This window comes from Melospiza melodia, chromosome 8 (assembly GCF_035770615.1).
Source record: "Melospiza melodia melodia isolate bMelMel2 chromosome 8, bMelMel2.pri, whole genome shotgun sequence".
Lineage (NCBI taxonomy): Eukaryota > Metazoa > Chordata > Aves > Passeriformes > Passerellidae > Melospiza > Melospiza melodia.
Genome location: NC_086201.1, coordinates 27,740,591 through 27,756,553, shown reverse-complemented (window position 1 = coordinate 27,756,553; position 15,963 = coordinate 27,740,591). Strand labels below are relative to the sequence as shown.

The 15,963-nt window shown below is 40.5% G+C and overlaps 2 protein-coding genes across 3 annotated transcripts in view; one reads left to right on the top strand and one right to left on the bottom strand.

The window, feature by feature from the left end:
- The window catches only part of BOLL (boule homolog, RNA binding protein), a 29,753-nt gene extending 21,833 nt beyond the window's left edge, over positions 1 to 7,920 (bottom strand). Inside the window, exons 1-4 of one of the 2 annotated variants that reach the window (XM_063161393.1) lie at positions 7,677 to 7,920; positions 5,104 to 5,276; positions 3,973 to 4,041; positions 1,685 to 1,746 (exon numbers count right to left, since the gene is read on the bottom strand). The gene's annotated coding sequence lies outside the window, so the exon portion shown is untranslated. Of the gene's footprint in view, positions 1 to 1,684; positions 1,747 to 3,972; positions 4,042 to 5,103; positions 5,277 to 6,814; positions 7,012 to 7,676 lie in introns of those variants that run through there. The other variant, XM_063161394.1, reaches the window with a different exon arrangement.
- Positions 7,921 to 9,391: 1,471 nt separating this feature from the next.
- Positions 9,392 to 15,963, top strand: part of PLCL1 (phospholipase C like 1 (inactive)) — a 179,314-nt gene continuing 172,742 nt past the window's right edge. The window contains exon 1 of the mRNA XM_063162440.1: positions 9,392 to 9,861. Within this exon, the coding sequence (XP_063018510.1) occupies positions 9,601 to 9,861 (261 nt within the window). The 5' untranslated portion in view covers positions 9,392 to 9,600. The remainder of the gene's footprint in view (positions 9,862 to 15,963) is intronic.

Below are 15,963 nucleotides of genomic sequence, written 5' to 3'. Positions count from 1 at the left end.
AAGAGTGGAGTGGTTGGTTGAGGGCAACTGGAGTCAGTTGGCTGCTGTGAGGACAGGGAAGAGTCAGTGCTTAGAAGAGCTGCCTATGAGAAACATCAAGGAGGTATGAAACTCTAGCAACGTGGAACCCTTGTAATATAATGACAAGAGAACCTTCGTAATATAATGACAACAGTTACTCTCGTGGCTTATGTTTTCCTGGTGCTTCAAAATAAAGACTTCAAGGAAGAGCATCTTGACAATGTCTATATTATATTTCAGTTGAATTCAAATATTTGTGTTTTGCTTTATGCAAATTATACCCATCCCACCTAAACCAAACAGCCCTTCACATCATGTAAGACTCCCTGAGGCACAGCAGACTTGCAGTCCCTATGGGACTCTACGCTGCTCCTTAATTTTTTAGGGTTGCTTCAACACCTATCAGTTTCTGCAACATTACTCTTATCACACAGAATAAAAACACACAATCCTAGAAAACTTTCTAATTTTTCTGTGTGTGTAATATATAACAATATAATGCTTAACTCTTACTATTGTTTTTTGGGTTTTTTTAGCCACGAAAATTATAAAAGTAAAGGCAATTTTGTATAAAAGTAAAGGTAATTTTAGTGGAGCTGATAGGATTTTTTTAAAAGCACTTATTTTGTGAGATTATAGAACTCTGCTGAATTGCATTCATTTTATGAATATTTATCAGACAGCAATAAAGCTTATCCTGAGAACAGCACTACATTTTAATGATGTGAAAGGCAGAATAGCCCAAGCCTTTCATGTGCTTCATATCTTGATTTGGAGAATTTAAAGTGAGAACAGCTGAAAGAATAAACAAACATTCAGAGACATGAAAGTGTATTTTACAGTTTTAATTGTTGTATCTTCTACATTATACCTCGTCCTTTAGTTTAAAAACCCAAATTTGGGACACTTACATTTAAAATAAGACAGTTGTGACAAAAATGGGACTTTTACAAATAAATGAGAAAGACTGAGCTGTTTTTTACTGTGATGCTTTAAAACCAGAAAATTCAACACACCTATAAATGTAACAAGATTAGGAGTAGAGCTGGTATAAAATACTGCCATGCATACAAGATTTGAATATCACAACAAAGGCTGCTGGCTGCATGGCTGCTTCATTAAGGGAATTGTTTCCAGGCTGAGGGAGCCACTCTCAAAGGAAGTCAGGAGTGCAACTGTTTTTCCTGATTCCACATGTCAGCAATATATACAGCACAAAATGATCTCCCCTGCTGCTCTCTCCCACAAATTAAAAGGCAGTGCTGGACAGTAAAAAGGCAGTAAAAGACAAGAGTCTGACTATGCTGGTTCCTGTAGGTTTTCACCTTTTGTCCTTCTTTTAGCATCAGAGAAGGAGGTTAAGTGAGGAAAAATAAACCAAAGAAAAAGCAAGAGAGAAAAATAGGGAGAAAAAATTAATTGGGAGGAGGAAAACAATTCTCCAGGCAGAAAAAGACAAGTATATTTTATGAGTAATACATGGGCCTTACAAGAAATTGCTATTTCACTGACCTTGAAAAGATGTGCTACCATTTTTGCTACTATTATTTTTATCTGTGGATAACAACTCTAGTTTTCCCACTAGCCTTTTAAGATCCTTTCATGGAAATTTAAGCATTAATATATCCTTGTCAGAAGGTGTACCTGATGAAAGATTACTTACTTCCTGCTCTGAAGTTCATAACAATGTTTCTTAGGGTGTTGCTAGAAGATTGGCTTCTGTCTCTGTTGCATACACAATTGTATTAAAAGAAAAAAAATAAAAATATGTATCTTATGAAGATGTACACACTGATTTCTCTTACAAGCTTGTGACTGGATTCTCTACACCCTGAGCTCAAACTGAGAAACCCAAGAGCTCTTAGGTATTCAAGGACTTGGAGAAGACCTCTCGAGGCAGTTAGCACTGATGGTGGTCACCTAAGAAGTTCTGTGTACAAGTTATGGTCAGTGCTATGTGGAAAATGCAGAAGTTACTAATTTCTGGTAAGTTTTCCATTTATTCAAATGGGTGCATCTCTCTTATATGATATTTCCATATTGCAGGCCCTTTTCCCACAGCATTCACTTTCTTGGGTTGGGCACATCTCTCTCCTCTATGAGCTTCTCACTCCTTCCAAGTTTCCACCATTCTCTCTAGCCTTTAGCTCCTACTTTGTTTCTGGTTGCCCTAACAACATTCCTGCTCATCTCCTCTTGTCTCTGTCCCCCTTATTCAAAAACAATTAGTAGATACATAGGAAGAACTGAAAGCATTGATTTTTAAAATGGATTACTAATATTTTCCTACTTAGCACTGAATTTGAAGAGGTTTTTCCATATTGTTTCAGTTAGAATCTAGCTTTATGATATCACTTATCTGTGTGAGTGATTACAGGATTTTTATGCTTTGTTTCTGTATTATTTTCTCAATTTTCAATTCACTCCCTTTCCTACATTTGGTAGAATACAGGCTCAGGGCATCTGTGAGCTCTGAAATGTTTACCTTTTGCTTTTCATTCAGTTCAAGGGGGTTTAAGTGTTTGGACAAATAGATAATTTAAATTCATTTTGTTTTATTTGTAGTGGCTCATAGGAAATAATCCAGTGTAAGTTTTGGCCCACACAATGGACCTTGGGATTTATAAAACAAGAGACATCATTCTTCCATTCTTCCTTAGTTTTTTCCTATTGTCCCCCAAATCACAAACCTTTGAAAAGTGCTATGTTCAAGTATGGCTCACTGAGGCTCATTGTGTATAATATCTGCTCATAAAACCATTTCTTGGCATCTTTGACCATCAAACATGCAAAGTATCTATGAGAAAAGCTCTGTTGCCTTTTGGCATCTGCATAGCCTGAAGACTTAATACACCTGAATCTCCCAAATCTTGCTACCAAGTCTGATTGTACCTCTAGGCTGAGATAAAAAGTGGGTAAGTGGTTAGAATGAGAGGATTCTTCCAAACCACAAAGGAAACAGGTGACTCTAAGTTTGCCCAACACATTTTGTTAGTGATTAGTCTGCAAATCTGTGTATTTGGGAGAAAAACACTCCTGGCCTTGTGTTTGCAGAATGCTTCAGTTATGCTAATCCTGATGTAAAGTACAGTGGGAGTTAGGATAGCATATAGATTTTAACCAACAGCTGATTGAACCCCACTCAGCAAAGACACAGATAAACAGTGATTAACAATTCTTCCAATTTATGCATGTTATACTCCCACAGTGGCAAATTTCAGGAAAATAAGCTTACTTAGATTAGTCATTAGGCTTTTTTTTCCACATCCTTCTAACCTGACATTAAGGAACATGAGCTCTTGCAATAAAAGATTAAGTACACTTCATCCCTGATGGAAAAAATTTTTAATCTTCTTAAAATCCTGTTCAATTAATACCAGAGGAATTTAAGTTATTTTGAGGATTACATTGTGATACTAAGCAGATTTTTTTTTTTTTTTGAGGTGACTTTTCCTAATGAATGAGAGAGAGGGGCCAACTTTACACATATGAAAAAGAACTAAACATAAAATGTTTTTAGCAGTTTTCAAATTCATGTAACCCTGTGTTTGGAAGTGGTATCAAGGACTAGACCAGCCTGCATATAATTTTAGCTTCAGTTTAAAAAGGAAGACTTTACAGGGTATCTTTTCTCTGTATGCACATACTACCACTTTAAATCAGTGTAGAAGCTGTCAGAAATATTGCTGGGAAATACTGTCTTGACTTTTTTAACAGGAAACCAGCTTTCTTTGACATGAGGCATGTGTGGGTATAGCTCTTTCCTTGAGGCCAGTCAGGCACAGGTGACCTAAAGACAGCAATGTACTTTTAACACTTACTTGATTCATCTGGTGCATCTGGTTTAGCATTTTTGTTTGGATCAAGGGGCAGTTTTGAAGCAAATCTCTGGACTATCCTAATTTAGCAACTTGGTTCACATCATGGAGTAGTTTCTGAGTGCAAACTGACCTCTCAGTTGAAACCATGAGCTGCCGTTCTCTTCTCCAATGTGCAGATCTTCTGTCCTTGGGACTGGACCTGTACCAGCACCAGAAGTGCCAACGGAACTGATTTCAGGCTCTCATCACCAATGCTCTCCCCACACAGACCCACTGCTATTGGGTTATTTGATACTTTCCCTCACATCCTTGTCAGGACCCGGCAGAAAGAATTTAAATGAATTCTTTTCTCCTGGCGGCTAGGCTATTGCATAGCACCTCAATGGTCCAGGATACTCACAATTAACTTATGTCCAAAACTAGTTAGGCAATGCAAAATATCTTTCAGAGAGAACAAGTCAGGGGGAAGGTTGTATGATTAACAGACAGAAGAACAGTCTTAATTCCATTCTCAGTATATTGAGCAGGTTTTCTCAAAACTCTTTACATTACTCCTGATGTTGGTAGCAATTTCTTTCTGAGGTAGTAAGATCAGAAACTGTAAGGGTAGCTTTTGAACTAGAATATTACCAGAATACTTTCCATCCTTAGTAGGATGAATTCCTGGCTAATAGGTATCATTTAAAGCTAATGCTGCTTCCCCAGCAACTGTGCAGTTCATGATAAGCCAAATAATCCCAAAAAATTGCAGGTAAGTGTGTGGGTGCCATGCACATTTCTAGCACTGAATATATCCATTGAGCTAGCAAGGTGCACAGTACACTTGAACCTACTCTTAAGTAATTACCAAAGAATGGAGGAAATTGATCATACATCTATTGGATCCTACTCTTCACAGTAGTTAACAGGTTCACATAGCCTAAAAGTTAGCAACAACTACAATTAAATTTCTATGTATGTGTCACAGCTGAAGAAATACTAAAAGCAATGATCAGGAGTTAAAAAGAACTCTGAGAAAAACAGTCATTGGTAAATGTTCTCATTAAGTGGAATTACACCTACCTTAAACAAGAGTCATTATTATTATCATTAGATTTGAATAAGAATTCATCTTTAAGACTCCTTCAAATCCTCAAGAAAATTTCAGCTATAATGTATATAATATGCCTTCTCTTCCCTCTCTAAAAACTAGGCAAAAACTAAACATGGGCAGCTTGAGAAAGCTTCACTGTTTGCACAAATGAATAAACTCTTTTTTTACCTAGATTGTAGCATGACTTCTGGGACTATCTCAGGCTGTCCATTAAAAACCTTTTTTTCAGTTACTCGTTATCTTCTCAAACTTCAATCACTGTGGCCAAAAATCTGAAGATGGGTGTGACTTATAACATGAATCCTCATGTAAGTGAACTTAATTCTTGGCAAACATCCACCCTTGAAAATCAGATTGGAAAAAAATGGTTAGTTAATTACAAAACTAAATAAGACATTTTGCCGTTCTCCCTTAAAAATTTCTAATGTCACTTTCTTCTTTATACCTGGTGCCAAATTTGGTGGAAGAATTGCTTTTTTACCAAGAATCTACCCTTTCTTGTCTACAAAATTTGGTTCAAGTGTTGCTATCTGCTATGACTGTTGACAGAATCTATCTCAGATTTTACCTCCCTTTTCATTCCAGGCTTTACCTAATCTAGGCTCCACTCAGGCTGTGTCTATATAGTAAGCAGAGGCTGTAAAATAGGATCAAATATGATCTAATTTGAAGCCCTGATTTTACCATTTCTCACACTTAATTGGTATATCTTTGGGGAAAACAATACTCCTAAAACAAAAGATTATTCCTCAGAGCTAATAATTGGCAGGAATCTTCTATAACAACAGCATTTTAATTATTAAAAACACTAGATTTGCCTGAAAGTATCAGCAGACTGAAAAGAATTCATCAGTGACTTCACCTGGAATAAGAACATAATTAAGATAGAGGCATATCACAAAAGCCTCTCCTGTTAAGTTAGAGAAGACACAAGATTTATACTACCTAGAAGATACAGTGTGATGTGTAAGTACAGTGAAGCTTTTTTAAAGATCTAGGAAGCAAGACAAAACAAGAATTAACCAAAAAAAAAAAAAAAAGGAAGCATTGAATCAATGTGTGTGTAAATATATTTAAAATATAAAAATTGAAAACATATGCAGTATGTTTTAAAATGAAGATTTAATTACATTTGCTTTACACTGCATTTTGCAGTTGCATTTTTTTACATTGCATTTTTTACCCAGCCTAAAAGCTTAATTATAGCTTTAAAGGCAAAATATGACTTGGGGTTGCTTTGCCAAAATGTGAGTGAAACTTAGCAACAAGTACATATTTGTATAAATAAATTATATCATTCTTTTTTTATTGTTTTATAATATCACGTTCATGATGTAACAGTGGAGACAATAACTGCTAAGGCTTTAAAAAAATCACTTCTTTAAGAACTATCTAGAAAAACATTTTCTCATCAATAGCTTTGCCTATGTCTCATCAATGCTAAAATTGGTTATGATTTGCTGTCAGTGTGAATGCATTTGTGAAGAAATCAAACATTTTTCCCATTGTTTTCCCTGCCTTGTGAATTAGATGTTCATCACATAGGAAAATCTGTCAGTTTTCACACTTCAGCCCTGTTCAATTGGTACAGGAGAACCACTTTTGGCTCCCAGCAGAACCCTTAATTTTAAGGCATTCCCAAAATGCAATGTCTAGGTACAAGTACTGGCTTATGTAAGCTGTGCTTCAGCACAGCTCCAAGACAACTGTATTTTCAGCCAGTTTATGATACAAACTACGCCCACTGAGGAACAATTGTGTGCCTTAAGGATGGAGATGGAGCAAAATGAGTGTAAAAAAAATCCACATTAAAATAGATATTGCAGGCACTTGCTGACTTACGTTCAGACAAACACACAGATATTTTTAACTACCTTACCTTTCTTAGTTGAACTCCTTGACTCTTCTCAAAAAATCTGTTCCTATCTGAAGTAGGTATGGACAACACAGCAGTGTCTTTGTGCAGGGGAATGCATGAAACTGAACACAGAACCTGTTATATACGCTTATCACCAACCAATCTTGCTTTCTTTAAACTTTCTGTGCAAGCACTTCTACTGTAAACCTTCTTTTTGTCAGCTCTCTTTTTTATTAGACATCAAGAAGTATCAAAACCAATTGCTCTTTTCCTTCATAATTCATGGTTATTTACAAAGAAAAGCAGATAAATGCAGATGCCTCAGAAGCATCTAGAGATGCAGTCAGAAAAACAGACAACCTTTTATTCTTTTCTACAGAAGAATTTAACTAAATTCTCACTTAGCTGTACCATACATAATTCTAAAACCTGTGCATCTTGTGGACAAACAGATAAAAAATACAATTTGTCCAGTGTTCCCTGTAGGTTTGATTTTCATGAAACTTAAAATCTGTAGATTCCCTGCAGGCCTTTTCCAGTTGAAGACTTCAGGTGTCAAAGGTTGTGATGTAAGGGGAAAATTAAAAGGTTTTAAACCTTTGATGTCAGAAAACAATTTGTTTGACAATAAATCTCATCTTAAATGTGTAAAACGTAGGCTAGGAAGGATAAAGTTCTTTACTAAGTTATACACATCTGTCTGTGCAACACACTGCAGAGCTTTTGGTAGATGCAGACTTCAGCTATGACATCACTGGGTTGTTCCCAAATAATTAAACCAATGATTAAACTTAGTATGATTTCACAACATACAGGAAAGATCTGCAACATATTTCTACGTGAAGCAATAATTGCCTCTATTAAAACACTTCATGGTAATTACCTTCTCTGTTGTCTTTAAATTAGTCTTCTTAGGTCAGTCTGTGGATACATAATAAGTTTTTTTAATTGGTTTGGGGTGTTTCCCCTCCTCTTTGTTGCAGTGACTTGGTATGATATTCTCTGTCTTGTACAATGCAGGCTGAGGTTAAATCCTTCATTCCCTTAGAGTCTGTTCTGTCCATAAATGTTTCTTCAATGTGAATATTTTCAATCTTCTTTTAGGGTTACTTATTTTGTGACTTTTTTTTTTCTCTGAAACAAAGCAAAATAACTGTGGTAAACATGTATTTTTTACCTTTTTAACATAAAATTTAGAAGGAAGCTAATGAAAAAAGTTCAGTAGTATCTAGATCTGTCCCTCAACATTTCTTGGTGTTGAATATGATAAGTGCCTCAATACCCTAGACAGACGTTGTAGACCTTTTTAAACATGGAACTCTAAATTTATATATTTTATGCGAAATTTATATATATATATAAATTTCGCATCCTTTAAGTAGCAATTATGCCCTGTAGCCAGGCATTTGCTAGTAGCTAATGACTGGTTAAGCTAAAAAGGTTTTCTTTTATTCTCTTCCTTAATCTGTGACTGTCAACAGGTGCCAAACACGTTCATTAGAGAATTACTTTAGAAAACGGAGAAATTAATATTCCCGAAGAGCCTGACTGATTTTAAAGCTGATAACTGTAATTTTGAATAGTCCTACATCCCCTTTGAATAGTCCTACATCCCCAGCAACTACCAGCTCGCCCAGCCCTACGCGTTCTATTTTCCATCTCACTGTATAATCTTTTCTCACTTCTTTCCTGGGCTTTCACCCTTGCTGCACTCCACCCCACCTTTCCTGAGGTGTCCACGTGGATAATCTCATTATAACTAAATACTCCCTGAAGAATTACAAGGGACAGCAGCACCACGCCGGCACGAACCCTTCCCCTGAGGCTCCCGCTGGATCCCCGCACGGGCACCGAGCGGAGCCGCGGCCGCCAGGGGGCGCTGTCGGCCCTGCCAGCCGCCGGCCCGGGGCTGTGAGGGGCAGGGCAGGAGCGGGACCGCCCCGGGCCGGCGGCCGAGAGCGGAGCGAGCGGAGCAGCCCCGCACAACCTGCTTCGCTTTTGGCTCGTTTTTAAGAGGCGGAGGAAGCCCAGCGTGAGTCTTGGATGTCTTTTGTGAGCGGTCTCTTACGGCTCGCATCCACTCTGCCGGCCCGCCGTCAGCAGCCTCAAGGTGCCCCTTACAGCCGCAGCCCCCACAACCGGCGCTGGCAGCGTCCCCGTTCTTACCACGGTGCCTCCTCTCGGTGCTACCACTGCAGGGTATTTAATCTAAATCACCCCTTCCACACGCTGCTTTTACCCCGGCACAAAGGCAGCCCAAACCTGCCTAAAACACGCGCGGGGAAGCATTCCCGCGGCCGCCCCGGCGCACGAACGCTCCCGACAGGCAGCCCGGTCCTCCACAGGCCTCTTCGTCAAGGTCGTGGCGGGGGCGACCAGGTGTTGCGAGTCCTCCTCCAGCGCCCCGGCCGCCCCCCGCGCACCGCCCCGACCGCCCGTCCAGGCGTCCCGCGGGCACGCCCCTCCTCAGGGCCATTGGCTGCCGCTGCGCCGCCGGGGGGCGGCCGCGCCGCCGATTGGCAGAGCTCGCCGTCCGTCAACATAAGCCCGGCTCCTGTCACAACAGCGCGGGGCTGTGGCCGCACTTCCTGCGCGCTGTGCGCGTCCCCCACCCCGCTCCTCTGGCTCCGCGGAGTTCCCCGCGGGCACCCTTCGTCCCGGGGACCGACATGGCTCCTCCGGGGAAAGTTGGCGCTGCAGCCGCCGTGCCGTGAGAGGAGCGCCGCGGGACGCCGTCCGTTCCTCCGTCCGTGTGACTCCCCCGCCCTCTCAGCACCCCGGAGAAGTTGACACCGCTCGGCGGGGCGATGGCAGAGGCTGCTGGCGGCAGAGAGCAGCCGGCGGCGGGCCGTGCTCCTCCCGACGCCGCTTACCGTGCCGAAGAGGAGCCCGAGCCGGCATCCCTGGACGCCGGGGGCAGGAGGCGGGAGCGCCGGAGCGGCGTTTCGGCCGTGGGTACCGCGGAGCGCTTCCCCGGCGGCAGCCTGGGGCCAGCGGCAGCGCCCGACCCCGACGCCTGCCTGCTGGAGGCGGCCAAGGCCACCCCGCGGAGGAGCAGCATCATCAAGGTGAGGCTGTGCCGCGCCGCCGCCAAGTTTGCGCGGGTCCCGCCGCCGGGTTAGCCAGGCTGAAGCCGCCCTTCGGTGCGCCCTGCCTGTGGGAGGAGGCCGGGGTGGGCAGAGGGGCGGTGGGACCCGTCCAGGGACGGGCTGCCCGCACTCCCGCGCAGGTGAAGCCGCCGCGCAGCGCCTCTGCCCTGCCTGCGGCGAGCAAGGACGGCGGGGCCGCGGCGCCGCCTCCCCGGAGCCCCCGGGCAAGGTGCGAGCCCGGCCCGAGCGGCTCTCGGGGTCTGTGCTGGGGCGCTGCTCCCGCCAGCGCTCAGAGGGATCAGCGTGACCCATGGGGCAGCCTCCCGCTCAGTTGTAAAGTTTTTGCATAGCAGCTCGTATCTGTTCTTATTTAACAGTGATGAAGCACCTGGAAGGCAGAGTAAATAGCTTCTACAGCGCTGGCTTTCTTAGTTCTTGAGCAGTAAAATATGCAGTGTCACAAATTAACAGAAGGTGTGTTTGGAGACGGACTGTAGTACAGGTTGTTGCGGAGCAGCACCGGGTGTTTAGCACCTTTAATGTGAAATTGACAGGTCGGGCGTGACCTTATAGCCTCCGCCTTTGTTATTGTTTGGTAAGGAAAATGGTTTTATGATTATGTTGATTCTTCTTTTTTTTCCGGCTTTTTTTTTAATGAACTCTGTGGTTTTGAATTAAATGGCATCTCCTTGCAAGTGTGTAGGCTTAATCGTCAGTTTCTGGGGAACCGATGAATGAAATCTCCTGGGCGAACTTAATTTAGCATATGGTCACACGTGATCCTCTTGTTAGTAATTTGCACTTGGAAGGCATCGGGAGAACAGCGGAAAAGAAGACTTCTCATCTGTAAACGTGTGAAGGCGCTGGGTAGAGCTCTACCTTAATGCTGGAAGCTCAGGACGCATGCTTAGCTCTTGCAGCTCAATATGTCTATTCAACGGGAGAACAGACACGCGAAATACTTGCTTTTTGCATTTTAAAGCTATAAACGTTCAGAGGAGACCGAGGTGGTTAAATGCAAAAGAGTCTCGAGGGTCCTTTGTAAGTTTCGCGCTGAAGTATTAACCCATTAAGTTCAGCAAAGAGTTAAGGTTGGTTTTAGTTTTGTAAAGACACCCACTATGTCTTGACATGGGAATGCTTCCAGTCTGAAGTTGCATAAATGTAAAAATGCTTTGCTAAATCAGGACCAAAGTTCTGTAACTGTACTGCTAAGGAGATGATATTTTCTCTTAGAATCGTGTGAAGGTTTCAAAAATTGAAAATACACAGTCTTGAATTTCAGTTAAAAATGTACCGTTATTTTTACAGGCTATACCAGTTCCATGTGGTAGATGTTTTAATTTCATAAACGATGTATAATTGTCAATGACTGAGTAGCATTTTCACTACTGGTTGCTAATTGATATTGATAATTTAGCACATCTGATAATGATCAGCCCATTAGCACATAGTGCTAACAATCACTCTTCTAACTGGAGGAAGTTCCTTGCGACCTATCTCAGGATGGTGTTTAGAAGGAGGAAGATTCCTGACAGAGGTGAGAATGTATTAATGTTCTTAAACGAGGAACTGGTAAGGCCTCATCTGAAATACTGACTAAACTCAGTTTCCTATGCTTAGGAATGATGCATTCAAACTGGAGCAGATCCATAGAGGGACAGCTAGGATGGGCTGATAAGGTCTCTGGAGTGAATACTGTATGAGGGGGAAAATAGATTTCTTGGACAAAAGCAAAGGTCTCTTATGTGTAGACCCAGTCTGGAAACTAGAAAGTTGCTCTGGGCCCTGTAAGGGTTTGGAATGATCTTTTGATAGGAGTGGAATGAAAAATACCATTATTAGTCTTAAATTTAATTGTTAAATAAATGGATTAAATTAGATAACACGGCTGTGTCTCATAGCAGGTGTCTGAACTTGAGAATTCACAGGCTGTGCATCTCTTCGGTACAGTGTTGGGACCTCTTAGAGAGCATTGCATTTCTTTTCCCTCAGGGTTGTCTCAGTGGTATATGAATGTGTTTGGAATCACAGTTTTCCATTGGCGTTATACTAGGAAATGCTATTAACTTGGGGTAGATATTAAATGATGTATTTGTCTGCGTTTTCAGGAATTTCTAATGTATTAGGATGTATTCATCAGGTGTTAAATGTAAATTTTAGTTTGAATTAAGACAAAACCCTCCAACTTCCATTTTTTTTTCTTTTTTCAGGACTTCAACATGCAGCATTTCTGCATAAGCATTATATTTTACAGGGCAATGAATTTTCTAATGATTTATTATATTGATTTTACTCCAAAATGTCCATATGTTCATATAAATCTACAGTCAAAATAGTATTCCATTGCTTCCTCTAAGCTGATCTTATCTGCTGAAAAATGTGACTTAAGAAAGCAAAGGAAGTTGCACAGTAAGGACAAGCTCTTACTCTGCAGGAGTTGAACATTCTTGCTCTGTTTTCCCATTTATCTCTCAGCTATTTAAAGGTGTACTTTAAACATGAGTGGTCTTGCTCAGTTAAGCAAAAAAGTTAAAATTTTGTAAATTTAGATGGTCAAAGTACACTTCTAACAGCATTTTTTCCCCAGATGTCTTTTGGAACTCTGCAAGTCTCAAGGTTAGCATTTGAGAGTTCAATTCCAGTGGAAGCCAGACTTGCTTACATTGGAGTGTTCTGGCACCCACAGTATAACTGTGAAGTACAAAGGCTGAACAGGGACTTGCTTTAAAAACCTTCCCTGCAGCAAAATCCACTTGGCATATATTGCGAGTAAAATATGAGCCCTTCTAAATAATCTTCAGTGTGTTCATGTGCTCTATATTTGGCTTCAGTAACAAGAGAACTCATTTATATAAAAAGAACAAAGTGTAGCCAGAAAATTGTTATTCCCATTTTGCTTTGCTGATGTTCACAGCTTTGTAGATTGAGGTAAATTTCATGAGAAATAGTTGTAGCTGTTCTTGTGCATTAGGTTGTTTCACTAATGTGCGTTAGTTGGGTTTTTTTTTAGGTTATGTGCTTTGGTTTTGTGGGTTTTTTCCTACTGCAAGGAAGAGGTAAGTGGTCTTACTACAGAACTGGAGCAAGAAAGGGAGTTTGCCACGAGGAACCTGAAATCATCAGGCAAGAATGCTTGGAGATAAAACTAGAGGAATGGCAAGAGATCATAGAACTTGACATGTTTTCTAGGAAGTCTAAAGATGGAGTATGTGTTGACTAAATTATTTGCAAAGTGTGTTTTGTTTTTTTTCTTGTGTTTTTTTTTTTTTTGGTTGTTGTTGCTTGTAAATAATCCAGGCCCAGTTGTTCAGTTGTTTGCAAATAGAATAATATTTGGAACCACTTTTAGGCCAGGAGAGCAGAAGACAGTGCTTGGAGAACTGGATTCCTGCTTTCTTTGCATGTAATGTTTTGCAAGCCTTCCTGGGGGGGGGGGGTCTAAACAGAGTAAATGGATGTTGTTTTCCTTCTGGCATGTTCCTTCTGCCATTGCCATGTATGAGCACTTTAATAAATGAGTAGGAAGGCTGTGTAATTTGTTATGTAATGCTACTGAAATACTTTGTAGCTTTCTACCAAAATATTTCTCTGTCAATTCTTATCAGGCATCTCTCTCTGCTTTGTTTGCATGCAAGACAAACTTTTGGGATCATGTGTTTGTTTTCTTCCTGGATCTTTGTTTTAAGATACTGTAGCAGATAACGCAGCAGACTGTGCCCATGAAATGAACTTGAAGTAGCAGCTGCAGACTCTCTAACTCAGAGACTTTAACTTCAGTCACAGTAGAGCTGTGACTCCTTTCACTGAAGTTCTTCCAAAGGCTATTTGCCTGCTTCATGTAGAGATTTCTTTTCCTTTAAAAGCTGGTTGAGTTGTCCTTGCTTATAATACACTACTAGCCTAAGAACTGCAAGTTTTATTTAGGATTTTGCAGTTTAATTAATCAGTGGAAGTGTATCAAGATAGCCAGCTGTCTTATTTCAAGACTTGTATTTATGTTTGTGATGTTCTCAGTTTAAAGAAAAACAACCCTACAATGAAAGCAGTGAGACTTAGTTTCTTTCAGTTTGTTCTGATGTGTGGTGACAGAATTCAAGTATTTTAAATACACACCACATCTGTCTATGCAATGTAACTATTTAAGATTGTTTTCAGAAGACAGTTTTTCAGGACTGTAATGATTCTCCAGAAGATTTTACATAGCTTTTTGTTGTGTAAGCTTGCATTTAGGCACTTGCTGCTTAATAATCTTTAACTATGGCTATGTAAAATTCATTAAAGCTGATAAACTACTTGATAGTCCAATGCTGATTTTATCATGAATGCATTCTTTTATGGATATGTACCAGAAGGAAAAAAAGGAGAATATGTAAGTTGAGATTACATTAAATAATGTGGTAGAGCCTAAAAAGGCATTTAGAAGGGCAAGAATGACACATCTAGCCATGCAAAGACTGCTATGAAATAGGAAATTCACCAGATAGATTTTTACCAGGAAAAAGGTAACTGGTGGGTGATATTTTTATGTATGTCAATTCCCAAACATTGTGGGAAACAGGGAACTGATATTCGCTCCTTTCACAGAATATGAAGTCAGGGAAAAAGCCAGTGGCAGTTCTTTAGCAGCAGGTTGAAAATAAATGACAGTATTTCCTGATGCAGCATGTGAGTAAATCATGCACTTTACAGCCCCAGGAATCAGGGCAGTCAGACATGTAAATGGGTTTGAGCAGGTTTGAAATGACAAATTGACGAAGAGAGCTTCACAATGCACCAAAGGCATCTGGCTTTGGAAGTTCCTAAACTACAAGTGCTTGAACTTTGGGAAGCTGCAGCAAAGAATTGACCACTTTGTACTTCTTGCTTTTTATGTCTCCCCAGGCATGTACTCCTCTTGGGATATCAGCCTAGGTTGATCTTTATCTAACCCAATATCTGTTTGTTAAAAGAACTCAAATGAATTGTTAAGAGACCCAGGAAGCTAGTTTCTATTACTGCTAGTACAAAATTTCCTTAGAAATTAAAGAAACTTTGTTAATTTAGTTATTTAGAATTAATATTTGCCACCTTTACAGAAGAGAAGTGGTTTAAAAATACTTTTTGGATTGTGGTGGCATAGCTATTTATATTCACTGTGCCTCTATTCCATATACCGCTGTTTTTCCTTAAGCATCGATTCAAGACAATTTTGGACAGAACAAGTACTGGTTATAGACCTGCTTTTGTCAAATGAGTTATAGCCAGTAATTAGGATCAGTGAGGATGGGCAGTTGTTATGTGACCTGTTGTGTTTATCACTAACATACATTCTCATGGGGGGCAGTAGGAATTTCAGACTTCCATCTCTTTCCTCTTTTTTCTCAAAGCAACATCAGTAGATCCAGTATAGCTGTGCCTAAGTTGGTAACACTGTAATGAGAAAGTTTAGGTCTTGTGGAATTTTTTTGTGTCAAGCTATCAATAGTAATTATCACAGCAATGGAAACTGCTATATATAAAATGATTCAGATGCAAGATTTGGGCATGTGGGTCTTGGGAAGCTGTCCTAAAGGCTCATCTGGCTAAAAGTCTTCTAAAAGTTAATGGGTGCCTTTACCCTGACTTGTCTAAACTTTACTGCTTGAAAAATTTTAAACAAACCTAAACAATCTACATCTAGGGCAAACTGCTTTCTTTTGAAGTTTATAGCAAAAATGTCTGCTAACTATTCTAGTAGTAGTCCAATTTCTTGGTTTGGTTCCACTTGGTACATGATGTAACACATGACCAGTGATCTCATTGAACATGTGGGTACAGATGGACAGAGCCTTGTGTTTGGGGTATTTTTCTGTACCAGTTCATAGGAGGCAAGGTGATTTGAGTGTCTTGCACTGGAATTACTGAAAGGTGACCTTTCTGTAGGATAACAGCAAGTCCAGTGCTCTGCAAACACAAGCTCTGGCAGGTTTTTTCAGGAAGTTGTTTGATAGGTTTTCTAGGTAAGAGGTAGGAGCTGTTAAGGTTGGGAGTAAGAGATGAAGTTGGTGATACTGGTTGATTTGGTTTTAAATTATGTGCATGAAGACTTCTGTGCAGAAG